The following is a 15,727-nucleotide window of genomic DNA, read 5'->3' as shown; positions in this document are numbered from 1 at the left end:
ATGAAGACAGGCAGAAGCTGATAATCTGTAACAGACTGCTATGCGTGTAACAAAGCTCTATGGGTACCTTGAGCTTGAAAAAGGGCAAAGAAAAAGGAATTTGTTTTGGGGCAAACGGAGATCTGAAATCCTTCAGGATTATAATACAAAACACTTTCTGGTTCAGCAACTGCTCAAAATGTAACGAGAAACAAATTCACAAAAAAACCCACAATGTCATACAACTTTGAATAACATGATTAATGAAAATGGTGATTCTCTTGTATTATTTCAAGAGACAAACACATTATGAAGCTAGTCACATGAGTTGAGATAATCCCCCAACTTTGTCTGTGCTGTGAGAATCAGAGGAGGAAACCTTTTAAGCACTCAGTCAATGGGGCAGTCTTTAAAGCAGTACGAACACTACCGAATACAAGGGGACACACCACAGCTCAGGTTTCTTATTTTTTATTGTGACTCTATTTTGCTACATATTTTAATTTTCTCAAAATTAAATACAATACAATACAATTGCAACCATTTGATATGTCTTTGCCCCAATTACCAAGTGACCTGGTAACCACTCTGATCCTCACAGTGGTGGCCTAACGTGCAAAACATGAAACAAGGACATGCCTTGAATGGTATGGATTTAATACCGCTTTCTATGCACTTTAAAAGCTAAGACCTGTCTTAATGGATACAGAGAGGAAGGGCCAAACAGTTTAAAGCAAAGAGATCCATATTTTCCCAGCAGGTGGTCTAGGACCTCCAGCGAGTCATTCTCAATAGTCACATAGCGTTAGTTTGGGAGATAGATTTTGCTCTAAAATTCAGCCTGAAAATATTACATGTGTGCATTACAACAGGCTTGAAGATATGGAGATACTTAGATAATGAATATATCCTCCTTTATGCTTATTTATATATTTAATCATTGAGCTGTTTTCCAGTACTTTAACTCCCCACTGTTTGGGCACAAAACACACTATGTCTTTCTGCTGGACTGAACTGAAAAACAAATTACTGACGAGCGGGATTTGAAATTACTTGCATTACACCATAGAAAGAAGGAAGAAAGGATAAGGAACTAAAACCAGTTCTCTCACAGGGAGAGGCGACAAAAGAGAAGGGAAGACCAGAGAGGAGGGAATCAGTATTAGCAAGAGGGCAAAGAAATGTGAAGAGGAGAAGATATCTACGGAAAAGAAAACCTATATCCTTCAGAGATTGCCTGTGTAATTGTTTTCCGCTCAGTGGCAGTAAATGAGCCCTCTCCCTCTGCTGAATTACTCATTAATTATTCTAGGGCCAAACAGGGACAGGCAGACAGCTCCCAGGGAAGGTGCAGCACAAGATTGAACCAGGTCCGTAAGGGATGTTTGCTCCTTGAGACAATATACCACACTCCTGAAATCAGGCAAGCTGAACCGCAGGCATGGCAGCAAGTTAAATATGAAAGCAGATTCATATGTCCTTTTACTCTAAGATTAACAGCCAAGAATCACAAGAGTCATCTGAGCAGTGCCCATTCATTGGGTAACACAGTTATTTGCACACGGGTGGAAGCAGCAGTTACACGAGAACTCTTCCAAAGACCATTAAGCCAGTGCAATCACTCTTGCTGACTTCAGTAAGAGCACGGAGATACCTCATGGCCTTCAAACAAGGTGCACTGCTGATTCCTGGCCTCATTCTGGAGGCCAGACTCACCCCCAGGATAATCACAGAGGTACTCCTGATAGGACCAGTCCTCTGAACACCCCCAGCTCTGTGCCTTCTGCTGCTGCAGAGCACTGCCACACAATCACCACAATGCTTCTGCCTCAAAGCAGTGAGCAAGAAGGGCTGAACACGGTGAGCGATGCTGTTTCCATGAGATCTACACGTCAGTCTGCTTCCAGCTTCCTGACTTTCCTGCCATCTGCCTGGAAGTAGCCATTTCTCAGAAAAGTTGGCAAGCTTATGGCACCTAAAATGAACAGTGTGGAGGAGCAGGCTCATGTATGCTGCATACTGCCTTATTTTGAGTGCTCACAGATGGCCAAGCGAACAACAGCTTCCAATGTCATGTCTGAGTAAAAAGAGCTTGTATGGTTTTAGATGGATAATTACCAAATAGTGAAAGGGACATATTGTGTCTATATGAGACTCAGACAGAGCCGGTGTCTCCCTCAGGCAACCTTCACAGATTTGCAGACACTTTTTCCCTAAGATTTTTCAGATTTTCTGTTTTTAAGCTATGTCATTTCTCCATTACCATTTCTTCCTGCCTACACAGGTCAGCCATGCAGATGATCACACAATCGCCCATCTGGATAGCAAGCTCCCTTACATACATATGAGCATATATTCACCTGTATCACTTGTGTTGCTCCAGTGAACTAAAGTAAGCTACACTGGCTAATCTTAGCACAGTTTTGCTGTACAAGGTGCACTTGGCTAGCACACTCACACTCTACTAGCACTCTTCCTGGAAAACATCCCTTTTATATACACAGAAGTTTATATATATACAAAGCAAATCTATGGTCATTATGGCTTTTTTTTGTGAAAATACAAAAATGTCAGATGAGCAATGCACTAAGGCAATAAAGGCTGGCTGCGGCTGCAAAAAGCATGAGACCATACCTTTGCAGAGGCCAATACTTCCTCAATGGGGACTTCTTTTAAATTTCTCTGGAAGTCAAAGCCCAGGGATATACAAAGACCTTAGGGTGAAGATTCCACCACCACCACCTCCAAGTAGCAGCTTGCTTTGGCACCAGGCATAAGACTATGAAAGACTCCCAGTTACTATCTCTGCTGTTAGTCAGACCATGCTGAAGGAACTCAACAAGGCTCTGGAGACACAGCATCAGTTTATGAGCCCAAGCAGTCCTAGAGTATATTCTTTAGAGCATAATTACTTGAGTTGTCAGTGTAAGTTGGTGAAGCTTCAAAAAAAGGCACATACACCCTTTCCCTCTATGCTCTTTTTTTTCTTTTCAGTTTTGCTCCCTTATCTTTCTCCTTCTCCACCCACTGCCCAGCACACTGTAGTAGTGAGAGCTCCGCCAAGGTGCTCTGCATGGCTTCCATCAAAGCAGCTGAGGTCTTGGTTCATCACTTTGAATATCAACACAAAAGGCACCTGCTCAACCAAGGCTTTTATCTGTGAGAGATGACACAACAGGAAGCAGAAGCTGGAAAAACACAGACTGGAAAACAAATAAGTGTATTTCAATGAAAAGAGCCTAACAACCAACCAACTACAGAAAGGTTATCACAATGAAATGCACCAGGCTGCCCTTAATTCTGTAGAAAATTTACTTCTATAGAAAGAGTTCGCAGATCAGATTTGTAAAACCTGCAGGATGCAAAAAAGTGTGCCTGAATGCTATTTGAGTAACCAGATTTCTGGTAATCACTGCATGTGCAGGGCATGCCTTACTGCTGCTCCTTGAAGGACAATTCTTCTCTTGAACTGTACATAGAAGAGCTACAGGTAATGCTTGTTTAAAGGTATGCTATGGTTGGGAAGAGACATGGAGAGCTAGAACAATCCTGTTAATCTAAGCAATCTCTTCCTTGTGCTATAACACAAGGTCTTCAAAAGTCTTCTGAATAACAAGGAAGGGGATAGCAAGCCACAATGCTCACAGCAGTCTGTGTACAGGGAAGGAGGAGCAGAAGAAGGGGCAATACATTTCACATTGTCATAGATTACTAACACTACAGAGCAGGTAATGATGATGACACTGAGTGCTCCTGGAGGCAAAGACCTGGGTGCACCCCCAGGGCAGGGAATGAATACAGCTGCACTAAAGACAGACATTTTTGCTAAGAATTATAAGGAAATCACAGTGAGAGTGAATGAAATTCATTCCAAGCATGAGACTCCTGCTAGAGAAGTCCTCGTAAGTGAAAAGAAAGTAATAAGAGGAACATAATTGAATCTGAAAGGAAGACACGTAACTTCATCCCATTAACACAGCGAGAACGAGAACGAGTGAGGCACTTCACCAAAGCACATTGGTAGAAACAGCAGTGAAACTCCTCCCAGAGGCTCTGACAACACCATCTACCAGGAGACAGATGCACAGTGCTGGGCTTTGCATTTCCATTTGGAAACTGATTTTACAGTACTGTGCTTCATAACATTTAGAGTAATTTCAGAGGCAATTCAACATCCTCACGCGGAAGCGAGGAGCAAACAAAACCCAGCGTGTCAGGGTGAATTAAGAGGCACAGTGCCAGAGCCATGTGCCAACTTCACGTCAGGTCTTTGCATTTCATGCCTGCTGTATTAGGAGGTTGCATTCCTCAGTCTGGTTATAAGCTTTATTTTATGTGTATTCACAGCTGATTTTGTTCCCCCGCTTTTTGCTAATGTCAACATCACTGCAGAAACTTGCTCTGCTCCCATTAATGAGAGAGGGGCTTTGTCTAGGAGATGCCGTGGGGCCTTCGGCTATCTGCTGACCCGGGGCATTCCAGGAGATATAACCGTAATCACACCCTTTTGACACTGTATAGTTGACCGCCTCAAAAAAGGCCTCTCACTGATCATCCTCTGGCCCTGCCTGCCAATCACCTGGAAAAGATCTCATTCTCCATCTACTATCGCTGCGGACTTTAACAAACCCTCTGTTGCTCACGCAGTGGTAAAAACAAATTAAAGACGGAAAACTTTGTTTTTCCTCCCTCCGCGTTAACCTCCGCGGCGCTGAGGCTCAGAGCAGGCACCCGGCGGCCGCCCTCACCAGAGCAGGTGCGGCGGGTCGGGGTTGCTGCCCGCTGCCCCGGCCCCACCTCCCCCATCCTCCGCCGGGGCCGAGCGCGTTCCGCAGCGGCTGCCCGCCGGCCCGGCACCCGGCGGGAAGGCGGCACCCCGGCATCCCCCGGCTGCCAGCGGAGCCCCGCGCACCGCCGCCTCAGCGCGGCCCCCACCGGGCCCCGCGGTGCCTTACCTCCGTCGGCGCCCGAGCGATGCGGAGCGACTCCCGTCGCCGCGCAGCTCTCACCGAACCCCGCAGCCCAAATGGCCGCCGCCGCCGCGGCGGTGCGCGGTGCCGCCCGTTCCTGCGGCAGGACCGCCGCCGCCGGCTGAATGTGCTGTCTCACGCTGGACAGGCTCCTCCCGAGAGCTGCCGCCTTCCTCCTCCCGCCCCCTCCTCCTCTTCCTCCTCCCGCGCGCCCCCGGCAGCGACACCCCCCACCGCCGCTGTTCGGCGTCCCCAGGGGCGGCAAGGAGGAGCGGGCGGGGCGGGGCCGCAGGGCAGGTGGCGGCATGGGCCCAGGGCCCTCTCGGACGCTCCCCGCTCTAGAAGCCCCCTCAGCTGCTCCGAGGTCCCCTCACTGTCACCTCCCACACGGGCGCAGCCTTCGGCCCGTGACAGCTCAGCCACCAGCTCCGTGGCAGCCTCGTTATCACCCCTGCAAGGGCCTTGCTATCACCTCCTGCACAGTCCAGCTGTCATCCCCCATAGCTTCCTTCACATCTCCCTTACACCAACTCAGCCAGCAGCTCTACCACATCTTTTTCATCACCCTTAAAGCAATCTAAATATCACACCGTGCCTGCTTACTCACCACCTCCTCTACCACCTTCATACCAGCTCCATGGTGGCCTGGCTATCAACCCCATTATGACCAGACCAACAGAATCATAGAAACCTTTGAGTTGGAAGGCACACTTAAAGGTCATCTAGTCCAGCACCCCTTCAGCAAACGAGGACACCTACAGCTTCATCAGGTTTCTCAGAGTCCCATACAGCCTAATCTTAGAGGTCTTCAGGGACAGGGCTCCACATTTGCCCTTCTGAGCTACGAGGGTACACCGCTGACTCATACCCAGCTGCCATCCATCAGTACCCCTACGTCCTTTTCAGCAGGGCTGCACTGGTAACTCCTAACATTCCCCGGACTGTACTGATAGTGCAGGTTGCCACAGCACAGGTGTAAGACTTGCACTGGGATTTGACGAACCTCATGAGATTCACCTGGGCCTGCTGCTCAGCCTGTTTAGGTCTCTGAATGGCATCCCATCCATTGGGCATGTCAACTGTACCACACAGCTTGATGTCATCTGCAAACTGCAGAGGATGCATTTGATCCCACAGTCAATGTAATTGATAAAGATGTTAAAAAGCATTGGTCATAGTACTGACCCCTGAGGGACACAACTTGTTTGTTTTAGCAGGATGTACCAACACCAGCCATTGTCATTCCAGGTCCAGCCCTGTTCTGAGAAGTGTGTGGTAGATCCAGACTAGTGGAAAACTATCAAGGATTTGCATCTCATCTTGTTTGTGTCAGACCCAGATGGACTGCACCTGGCCAGGAAATGAAGAGCCTTGAAGAACAATGGCATCCACTGAGGATGAAGACATGGTGATGAAATAATTGTTTCTCAGTGTAATTGGAACTGAAGCAGAGAAGATTCGTGTCTTGTTCTCCTGTAAGATTAATTTTAAGACATCATCTTCTGCTTGTACAGCCTGGGGCGTGTGGAAAAATTCTGTTTTTAAGTGCACATTTGGGGCAGTTCATATTCATTTCTGAAAGTAAGGCCCTTCCAAAATCAGATACTCAATACAAATTTGGAAACTGCTGGTTACTTACAAAAGCCTTGGCCTTGGTTTCAACTTGAGCGTCAATCTCAAACATGTCTGAGGTTGTTGGGGGATTGTGTGTCTTTTGCAAATACACTTCAAACTTAGCTGTCATTTAAATTATTCCTGTCTGGTTTCTAAGAGGGCTTTGGATTCATTTAGTACTCCTGAGCTGACAAATCAGATTGGTTTCTGATGAGGTCTGGTGAGGACTCACTGTGTTAACATGATATCTTACATATGTGACAAAGATATCTTGGTATCATATACATACAACATGGCATCATATGGTACAGCATGCCATCATACTATATGAACATATCAAGTATTTATCGAGTGTGAATGAGCACAGCGTCTCTTAACTCTGCCCTTTTGACTATGATGGTCAAAAACCTACACTGTTGTGGCATTTTCTCAACTATTTCATATTAAATGTCCATAGTAGCTATTAGTAGCCATTAAAATAGTATTATTAAGCACTATTTGTACATCATAAATAAGTCTGTAAAGCTGTTGAGTCCCACGTTTTTGTTACAAAGTAATAGCATTTTATGTTCTATTAACAACTCACATAGGAATTTATTTAAAACACACTGTAAAACCCTGTCCAGTGGGACACAGTTTTGATACTCATTAAAAGTGGCAATATTTGCTGGGGTGGTCCACTGTTTTTCAAGTATAGAAATGAAACATCAAAATGGTGATGTCAAAGGAAAAGTGAAAACAAACCAACACTTATGAAACACAAGAGGTCCAGACAAAAGCTCATTGAGTGGTGGGAGATCGTGTACAAAAGAGTGTCAGTGGCCCTATTAGCACAAAGAAAAAAAAATACACAGCTTCTCTTCAAAATTACCTACTGTGAGGAGATTTGGAGGGAAGCAAGTCTAGCTCTGTATTTTTAATAGGTGATCCCAGAATTGGCAGAATTTGGGAACATGAGAAAAATATGCAGTTCGTCCCATTAAATAATTATCTGAAGGAATATCTAATTTCCCTACAAGCAATGCTCTGTTCTCTTTGACCTCATTCCCACCACTGTCTTCCATAATTTTCCACAGCATAAGCTCTTGTCGTTTTTGTTTATTTCTTGTTCTAAAGTAATTTGTATCGTTACTAATTTTACAAAATGGGATAAGATCTTTACATTTCTAAAAGTTTTTTTTTTTTTAACAAAAAGTCGTCATAATCAATGGCACCTTTTTAACAATGCTTCATGAAAAACATTCAGTCATTTCAGTGCACCACAGGACATGCCTTAATTTTACGTTTTCTCAAACACAAATCCATAATATTATCCAACTCATTCTATGCTGCCAGCAGGCATTATGTGATTATGTATTGGGCTTAATTACCAGGTGAATGTGCAGCAGGGCAAAGTTTAAATTTAAAGTTTTAAAAATAATCTTAAGTTCTTGCTCTGTGAACTCATAAGGTAGTATTTTAGCTTCAAACTACATAATTAGATCAACAGAGGGCAAAATAATTAGCAATTATGCACATCTGACAAGCAGCTTTCTCTTCAGCAAAGGTCAGTTGTACACATACACACTAACCATGGCATCATCTAAAGAGAAATTGGAAATTAAGGGGAAGTTCAGAGCTCATCACAGCCTACTAATTGCATGGGATAAAAAGTCTATCCTTAAAATACCCAAAGCACATTATTTGCCTGTCTCCCCTCTTCCAACTTACAGAAACACAATTTTAGAGGTTTCTGTGAACATTTTGTGTAATATATTTGGTTGCTAGACTTGAAATGTCTAAGGGAAGCAAGTTGACACCATTTTGTTTTGAAGTCACTTTATGTAGAGATGTTCACGTGCAATTTACTAATGAAGATTGGCTTAAGTTGCTGTGACAGCCAATAACCATTTATGGTGCAATGTGAGACAAATGATTATCAGTGCATTGTATTTCCCTCCCTTAGGCACCAACAACTCCTCCTTCACAAAGTGCAGTAACAATCTAACAGAAGTAGGCAAACCCTTTTGGAAATTTGTGCCACAGGAAGATTAAAAATTAATTTCAAAGCCAACATTTTCAGGGCTTAATGCAAATGATGCTACCACTACTTTTCAGATGCTTTGCATGATAGACCTCTGCAGATAATTGAGGATGTTAAAAAATGCCTTGCAGCTTTTCAAAGGCAATGGATTAAACAAAGGATCAAAAGACAGAAAAAAAAAAAATCAAAGCACCCTTCAGAAAAAAATGAAGAATATCACTTCTAAAGTCAGGTTTATTGTTATGGCACTAATGTCTCTGTAGGGCACTATTACACATGGCTTTAGAAATCTTCTTTTCACAGATGATCTGGTTGCTGGTCTTTCAAGAAATGCATGGGCAGTTGGTTAGTATGAAAAAGTAGTTTAAAGAGCGAGCATTGGTGAGCTTTTCTTAACTGTTTGCTAAAAGCACCTAGTTCTCCAGGCACATCACTGGGTCTTGGGCTGAAATTTCTGCAAGCTGGGATAGTCTGAATATTCACAATAGGCTCTAGTACCAAACAATGAATCTGAAAGATATCTGGCACAAAGTCAGTAATTGTTCCTCTAACAATTGATTTGCAATTAATAGATTCCCATTTGCTAGATCTTTGCTCAAATACATGTGCAAAGCTGAAAAAACCTTAAGTACCTTAAAAAGAAGAAATTTTCCCTCAGAAAGGAATGGCAAAATTGTGAGATGTGGTACAGAAGTAGAAGGAACAAGGATATCTCTGGTAGATGAGCAAGTTCCATATTGATTAGAAACAATGATTTTTGTGACAGAATATTTTCTAAGCCTCTTTTCATATTTTGTTCTTCACTTTCCTGCAGCTCTGTCACCAAAGAGATTAGTTAGAAGAACAGATAATAACAGTTTCAACAAAGTTGGACTTTGGGCACCCATCTGTACATGCACATAGCTGAGGGACCTGGAAGATAAGGTGCTGGTTTCAGGATTTGTAAATCAACCTGATTGCAGCGAGGCATGAGATGCATTGGGTGTCTAGCGCAGGAGTAGTAAGGCTGCAACAAATCATTTTATTCTTACTGCTCTTCGAGCAACAGAACAGAAAATGAAGGAGAGCTAAGAGCAAAAAGAATGGCACTTGCAGGAAGGGAAAATGCCTATGCACAGAAAGCAGCATTTCTCACAGAGCAATCCACATGAGTGCTCTTCTTTCCATCCTACCTTCAAAAAATAGAACAGCAGGCTGCATTCATAATGTTAACCATACACTGTGATTGATATACGCCCCATATTTGCTCTTTATATGAAACTATAAATTCCAAAGTCTACCTGCCTATAGAGAGGTTAGTTGATTCATCTGTCAACTGTGATTGAAAAGACTTGGTAAACTGTACTACAAACGTGAAGTGATAATAAGCACCAACTAAAACAGCAATTAACTGGAAGTTAGATCTACATCTCTGTAAATTAATGAAAGGAAACTTAGCAGAGATGCCAAGCAGCATGACTGTGGATTAAAGTTGGTTCTCAAGGTAAAATTAATCCTATGGAATCCTACTCTTCCCATGAAAGATAACCATAATTCTCCAAGAAATTCTTTTTCGTGTCATCTTAAAACTGAGCAGTACAGCACATCTGAAATAGGAATTATGGACATGGCTTCCTGTTTGAGGCTCTGCCTATTTAAACACAGCATTACCCAGGCTTCTGTTTTTGCACTTTTAACTGAGGCATGGAAATGGTACACAAGGAAGAAACGTCTGGAAATTTAACTACTGCCTCTTTAAATTGCAAATGCTTGCCACGTAATGCAAATTGTTCATTTCATTTGAAAAGTTTTGGTGCACTGGGAAAAGTTTGGAAACTTAGCAGTAAACCAGGCACTTTGGGAAGGAACTGAGAGTTTCTGAAAGACACTTTCCTGAGTGGAACTCAGTGGCTTCTAGAAGAAGGACTTGAGTCTGGAAGGATTTTGCAGTGTTTTGTTCCAGCTTGTGCACTGAATTGCTGAGGAAGCTGCAAAAGGAGAGTTCTAGAGCTTGTATAAAGGACTCAGAAGAGAAATAGACTGAAGTGCCCCAAAAAACAACACAAACCAAAACAAGGAACTAAATGGGAGAGTCCACTAGGGTCTGTGTCAAGTTCCTTATGACTCAAGAGCTTGGTCAAAGGGAGGAGGAAAAATGGCTGAATTTACAGAAACATTAGCAACTCATAGATCTCTACAGCAGTTCTCTTCTCTTTGCAAAATCCTATCTAATTTCCCCACACTACCTAGTTTAAAATCCAGTCCTTTGTATTTGATTAAAACAATAGCTTGCTTGATACAGACATGAAAAGGGATGACATTTCTGTGCACAATTCCAGAGATATACTAAATATTAACTTAAAGCTCAGCCTTACCAGTCCAAGTTAAAATCTGCTGTACATATAAGGTGCTCCATGAATTTAACGTATCTTGGAGATGTATTAGGATGTAACCTGGTAAATGGTATTTTTGACAACAAACTGAAACTTATGGCACATAATTCTTGTGATTGAAGGAAGCAGAAATGCATACTGGAGAGAAGATACTAAAAAAAAGTGTTTATCTAAAATGTCTCTTTGAAATACTTGTTATTTTTTGTACTTCTGCCTAAGACATTGCTGGCCTCTCCACTGTGCTTTAACCATGAGTTGGACTGACTATTGATGTAAGTTAATCAGAAATTCTAGCTTAATATCCCATCTACAGAGACAATAATAGGGACTTATTACGGAGATGATCAGGATCTCTTTAGAACTGGCTATCGACATTTTAGTGCCTGACAAAATTTTCAAGAGGTGCCCTGAGTTTTTGCTATGTATAGCATTAAAATATGTCTTTTCTGTATAGCTGTTCTAATCCATACCCGTAGCTTGTTGACAAGTAAGTCTGCCTTTTTTGCTTTCTCTTGTTTTCCCTGACTTGAAGTCTCCAGATGAGGATAAGCAGCTATGTTTGCCTGGAGGCCTGGATGGCACTCACAGAGGGAAGATGAAAGCGGCAGAGAAATATAACAATTTAATCTTCTTAAAAGCGGGTGGATGATAAAACAGTTCTGGGGTGGAGTTTGCTGCGCTGTTTTAAATTGCTGCTTGGTTAAGGGAATTTAACGTTGCTGTGTGTGAGCGTGATTATTTCTACATTGCTTCTGATCTCAAATAACTGTCAGTATCTAGGATTGTAGATGGGTATTTTTTTCTTACTTAATTCTAAAAATAAATAGTGGAGGAGCTAAGGAAAATTACTACTGAATATGATGAGCTTTCAGACAAAGTAACCATCTTAGTAAGGGAGCCTCAGGGAAAATATAGGGCAGCACACGTTGTTCCACCAACACAGTGCAAATTAGCATTCAGCAAGCAAGTAGCCTTCATACCATTTTATACCATATGTACTACAGGTCCTTGCAAGATCAAATCACTTATGCACATCAGGCTGGAATTTGGTGGCTGGCTCACGTAGCCAAAATTAATAACCTATCTGTCATAACAAACACCCAAGCAGAAAGTTGCATGTCAGCAGCATAAAAAGGTGAGGTGATTTGGGATCCCTCAAATTGCAGATCTGAAAGCCAGCAGGCTTCTAGCACTGTTACTGTAGTTGTACAATCAACAAACATACAGATGTTATAATTATGAGATATACCAGAGAGCTTAGCTACAAAATTATTATACCAAAGCAGAATAGATAGGATGCTTACCCATATCCCATATCCTGGGCTCACTATGAAACTCCTGCAGAGAGGACCTCCAGAAGAGAGCCTTCCCCACTGGTAGTCAGCTCTTAAATGGGTCGAGGAGAGGTGCAGCACAGCTGAATTGCCTTCACCTGTGTTCCTGTGGCTGACTGGTTGCTCACCTCAGGTGATCAATCAGAGGTTCAGGCCGTGATTCAGTAGTTTCCATCAGTAGCACATGGCAATTCTTAATCTTGACTTCTTCCCCGCAATTGTACTGCACATCCATCTCCTGCATTGAGATGTCTGTTCTTGGTGTGCAGTTTGATTCAGACATTTTTTGGTCTGAGGGATGCCTATATTTCCCTCATGTATACGAATGTAACTGACAACTATCCTCTAAGCCACCCCTTGTGATGTAGGCATTTCATGCCTGATGCCATTCTCAAGGGCTGCCTGTCCACCCCCCTCAAGCATAACCCAGCTATGCCTGCAACAAAAAAAGCATCTCTAGAATAATGTTCTTGGGGCAAGAATGAATTTTGTCCACTGGTAATAAAAACTCCTGCTCCATTCTGCTTAGCCTAGAGGTCTGCAAACACCACAGAAGAGATGGAGGAAGCAGGGTTGTTTAGGACATCATACACTAGATTGGTATGAAGCTAATATTTTTTAAAGTAAATAGGGATTAAGGTGAGTTAAGGCCTCAGATGAACTTTAGGACTGGACAGAGTCAGAACAAGTAGCTGTGCAAGATTTATGCGAGGGTCCAAGAACAGTAGGGCTAGAAAGTGAGAAGGGTGTGAAAGGGATTGGTGTAACCCTCCTTTTTCTCCTTTGACTGTGGTTGGAAAAAGCCACTCCGAAGCAGCAGAGACAGCAATCGTTCTGTGAATAAATGTCAGCAGTCACAGTGCAATCATTCTCTGATCAGTGACAGGAGAGACAGTGACAGTCAAAGATGAAGCTGTTGTGATTTCAGGTTGAGGCATCCCTCTAGCACGGCCCAGATGATGTCAAGTCAGTGACAGAATGAGGAAAGAATTGTATCTGTGTTTCCACCCAAGAAAATGGAGATATCAGCATGAAATTCATGGCCCCAGGAGGTGGCAGCTTCTCTTACCTCTGGAACTGTGGTCATCAAATGCAGCAGGACTATGAAGGGGCTTTCCTTCTGCACAACAGGTAAACAAAGTTTATTGCTGGGGGAATTCTAGGATAGTAATCCTGGAGAGATGGACAGAAAGATATCTGTCACAGATATCTGTTGCAGTAGTGCTCTGTAGTGTCAAATTGATCCCACACAGCTTTGTGAAGAATAGCTGCTGGCCTCTGTTTCCTGGAGCAACTGGGCAACTTCAGAAAACAACAAAGCTGGAAATGCTAATTGAAAAGTTAAGACAAAAGTCATCTTTAAGGAAGAGTTCTCTCTGCTAGAAAGCTGCTTGCTAGGAGAGATGGGCTACAGTGGAAAATAGGGAGGGGTATTAGGGACATGAAGGATTGTATATGTAACTCTGTTACTTCTTGGACAGTTAGAGGGTGGTGAGGCTCCCTGATGGCCTAATCAAGGAAGTGCCCATCCTCAGACCATATTCCCATGTGGCCCATGAGACATCTGACAACAGTGCATGCAGAGAAAGGAAAACTGTACAGTCTGATTGTATTGAGTTATTTGTTTCATGCCGTGCCAGTGCACAGCAGGAACCCCATGAACCCACGTTCCCTGCAGGAGTATGAACATAATGCAGGGAATGTGACAGTCTTCAGTCTATCTGTTCACAATGCCCACTATAGAGGAGGAAAGGGAGTTCTTGTCAGGGTTGTGCTGTCTCAGATGCCCCACACCTTGCTGTTGCGCTCCAAAAAGTGTTTTATCCTAGTGGTGGGAGCAGAAGGCTTACTTCAGAGTGACTAAGACAAGTGCTGATTCCATGTGAGCATGTCTGACCTACTTACAGCAGGGCTATTCAGCATCACCCAGCAGGGCTGGTGCAGAGTTGCTGTGGGTCTCATTGGCTGTGTGGTGCCAGTCAGCCTAGGAAAGCTGGGAGAGGCAATCTCTTAACCTCAGTTGAGGATCAGATTTGTTGCCCATGAAACACTGTGTGTCAGCCACAAAATCTGTCAGTGCTGTCCTGACACTGCTGCGTTGTTCCCCAAAGTGCCTCACTATGAGCCCACCCTACCCCAGCCTTTCCCAAGACAAGTTGCTTCCACTCATGGAAGCTGAAGAACACTGAAGTTTGCAAATGCACTGGAGACCAACAGTCCCTAGAAGCACAGCTGTCCTTCATCCGTGCAGTGCTGCTGGCATCTCCTGGACCCTGTGTTACATGAGGGTCTCATCTGTTGAAGAACAGCATGGGCACAGATATGGTACGTGAGGGAGAGGCTGAGGGGCCTTGGCAAATAGCTCAGGGAGGCTGCAGCACTGCCCAGCTCTACTTGCCTCCTTCAGAGCCTCCAGGCCTCCCTCTGAGTGAGCAGAGCAGCTGGATAGCTGCTGCATGAGTGAGTGCAGTCCTTGGTGCTGGGAGATGCCTGTAGCCTAAATGCGGATGACATCTTTTAATCAGATGAGCTGCAAATCAACTCGACCTGTCTATTGTAAAAGATCACATAAATACGTGTCGTGAAAGATTCACCTCTACCCACCTCAGTTCTACCAGCCTGCTCCTGCATAGTCGCCACTAGTCAGTAGACAATATACATTCATCTTTCTCCAGCAAATAAAAATCTCTTCTGGGGGTGCCCACATATTCTGCTTTCCACTGGTTCATCTATGCATGTTCTTTCTTTATGTCTCTCCTAAAAAAGGGCAGCTAATATTCTGCTTTATTAATATAGGCTTCATATCCTGTTTGCCTAAGAAATGGCTCTCTGTGTATGCAGTAAACATCATTTCAATGAATTTCAAAGCATGCTGAGGCAGCTCTTTCATAGTGCACATTTTGATTTTTATGGGCTTGCTTCATATCCAGGAAGTATCTATCCTTATCCCCACACCTCTGGTGAGCTGTGAAACAGGCTGCGAAAAATTTCAGTGAGCGGCATGGATATATTCCAGAACAGTGCATATACAAGATGCATCAAAAGGATTGGAACAGTCACCAGTCATTTTTTATTCTTTGTCAATTTAAATTCTTGTTTAACTGAGATTTGTGTCTAAAACAGGAGATAAGAAAACCAGCCATAAATGATTACAAAACCACTGGAGCAGTATTTTTTCCCCCTTACCTTTTTATTAGCGTGTGTTCAAATACTGCTGATTTGATGGGACTGCTGCACTGCTAGTAAAATACAGTTATTCAATACTCTTGATTTTCCTATTCATTCAGACTTCTTGGTATATACAAGAAGGCTCTGACATCGACTGATCTTTTACTATAAAGAAGTTCTAATGCATGAAAAAGAAATGACTAAGAGAAAATAATAGGTGTGAGAATTCTCAAGAAGAAAGTGTAACAATTACTGCTCCATAGTGAG

The 15,727-nt window shown here is 43.2% G+C and overlaps 1 protein-coding gene across 6 annotated transcripts in view; it reads right to left on the bottom strand.

Moving 5' to 3' along the window:
* The window catches only part of DYNC1I1 (dynein cytoplasmic 1 intermediate chain 1), a 188,824-nt gene extending 176,457 nt beyond the window's left edge, over positions 1–12,367 (bottom strand). For 4 of the 6 annotated variants that reach the window (XM_048952226.1, XM_048952228.1, XM_048952227.1 and 1 more), the window contains exon 1: positions 12,263–12,367. In XM_048952226.1, coding sequence (XP_048808183.1) covers positions 12,263–12,273 — 11 coding nt within the window. In that variant the 5' untranslated portion in view covers positions 12,274–12,367. Of the gene's footprint in view, positions 1–4,934; positions 5,154–12,262 lie in introns of those variants that run through there. The other 2 variants (XM_048952223.1, XM_048952224.1) reach the window with 1 other exon arrangement.
* Between the last annotated feature and the right edge of the window lie 3,360 nt (positions 12,368–15,727).

This window comes from Lagopus muta, chromosome 7 (genome assembly GCF_023343835.1).
Source record: "Lagopus muta isolate bLagMut1 chromosome 7, bLagMut1 primary, whole genome shotgun sequence".
Taxonomy (NCBI): Eukaryota; Metazoa; Chordata; class Aves; order Galliformes; family Phasianidae; genus Lagopus; species Lagopus muta.
The sequence above is the reverse complement of the archived record's forward strand: the minus strand, read 5'-3'. Positions and strand labels throughout refer to the sequence as shown.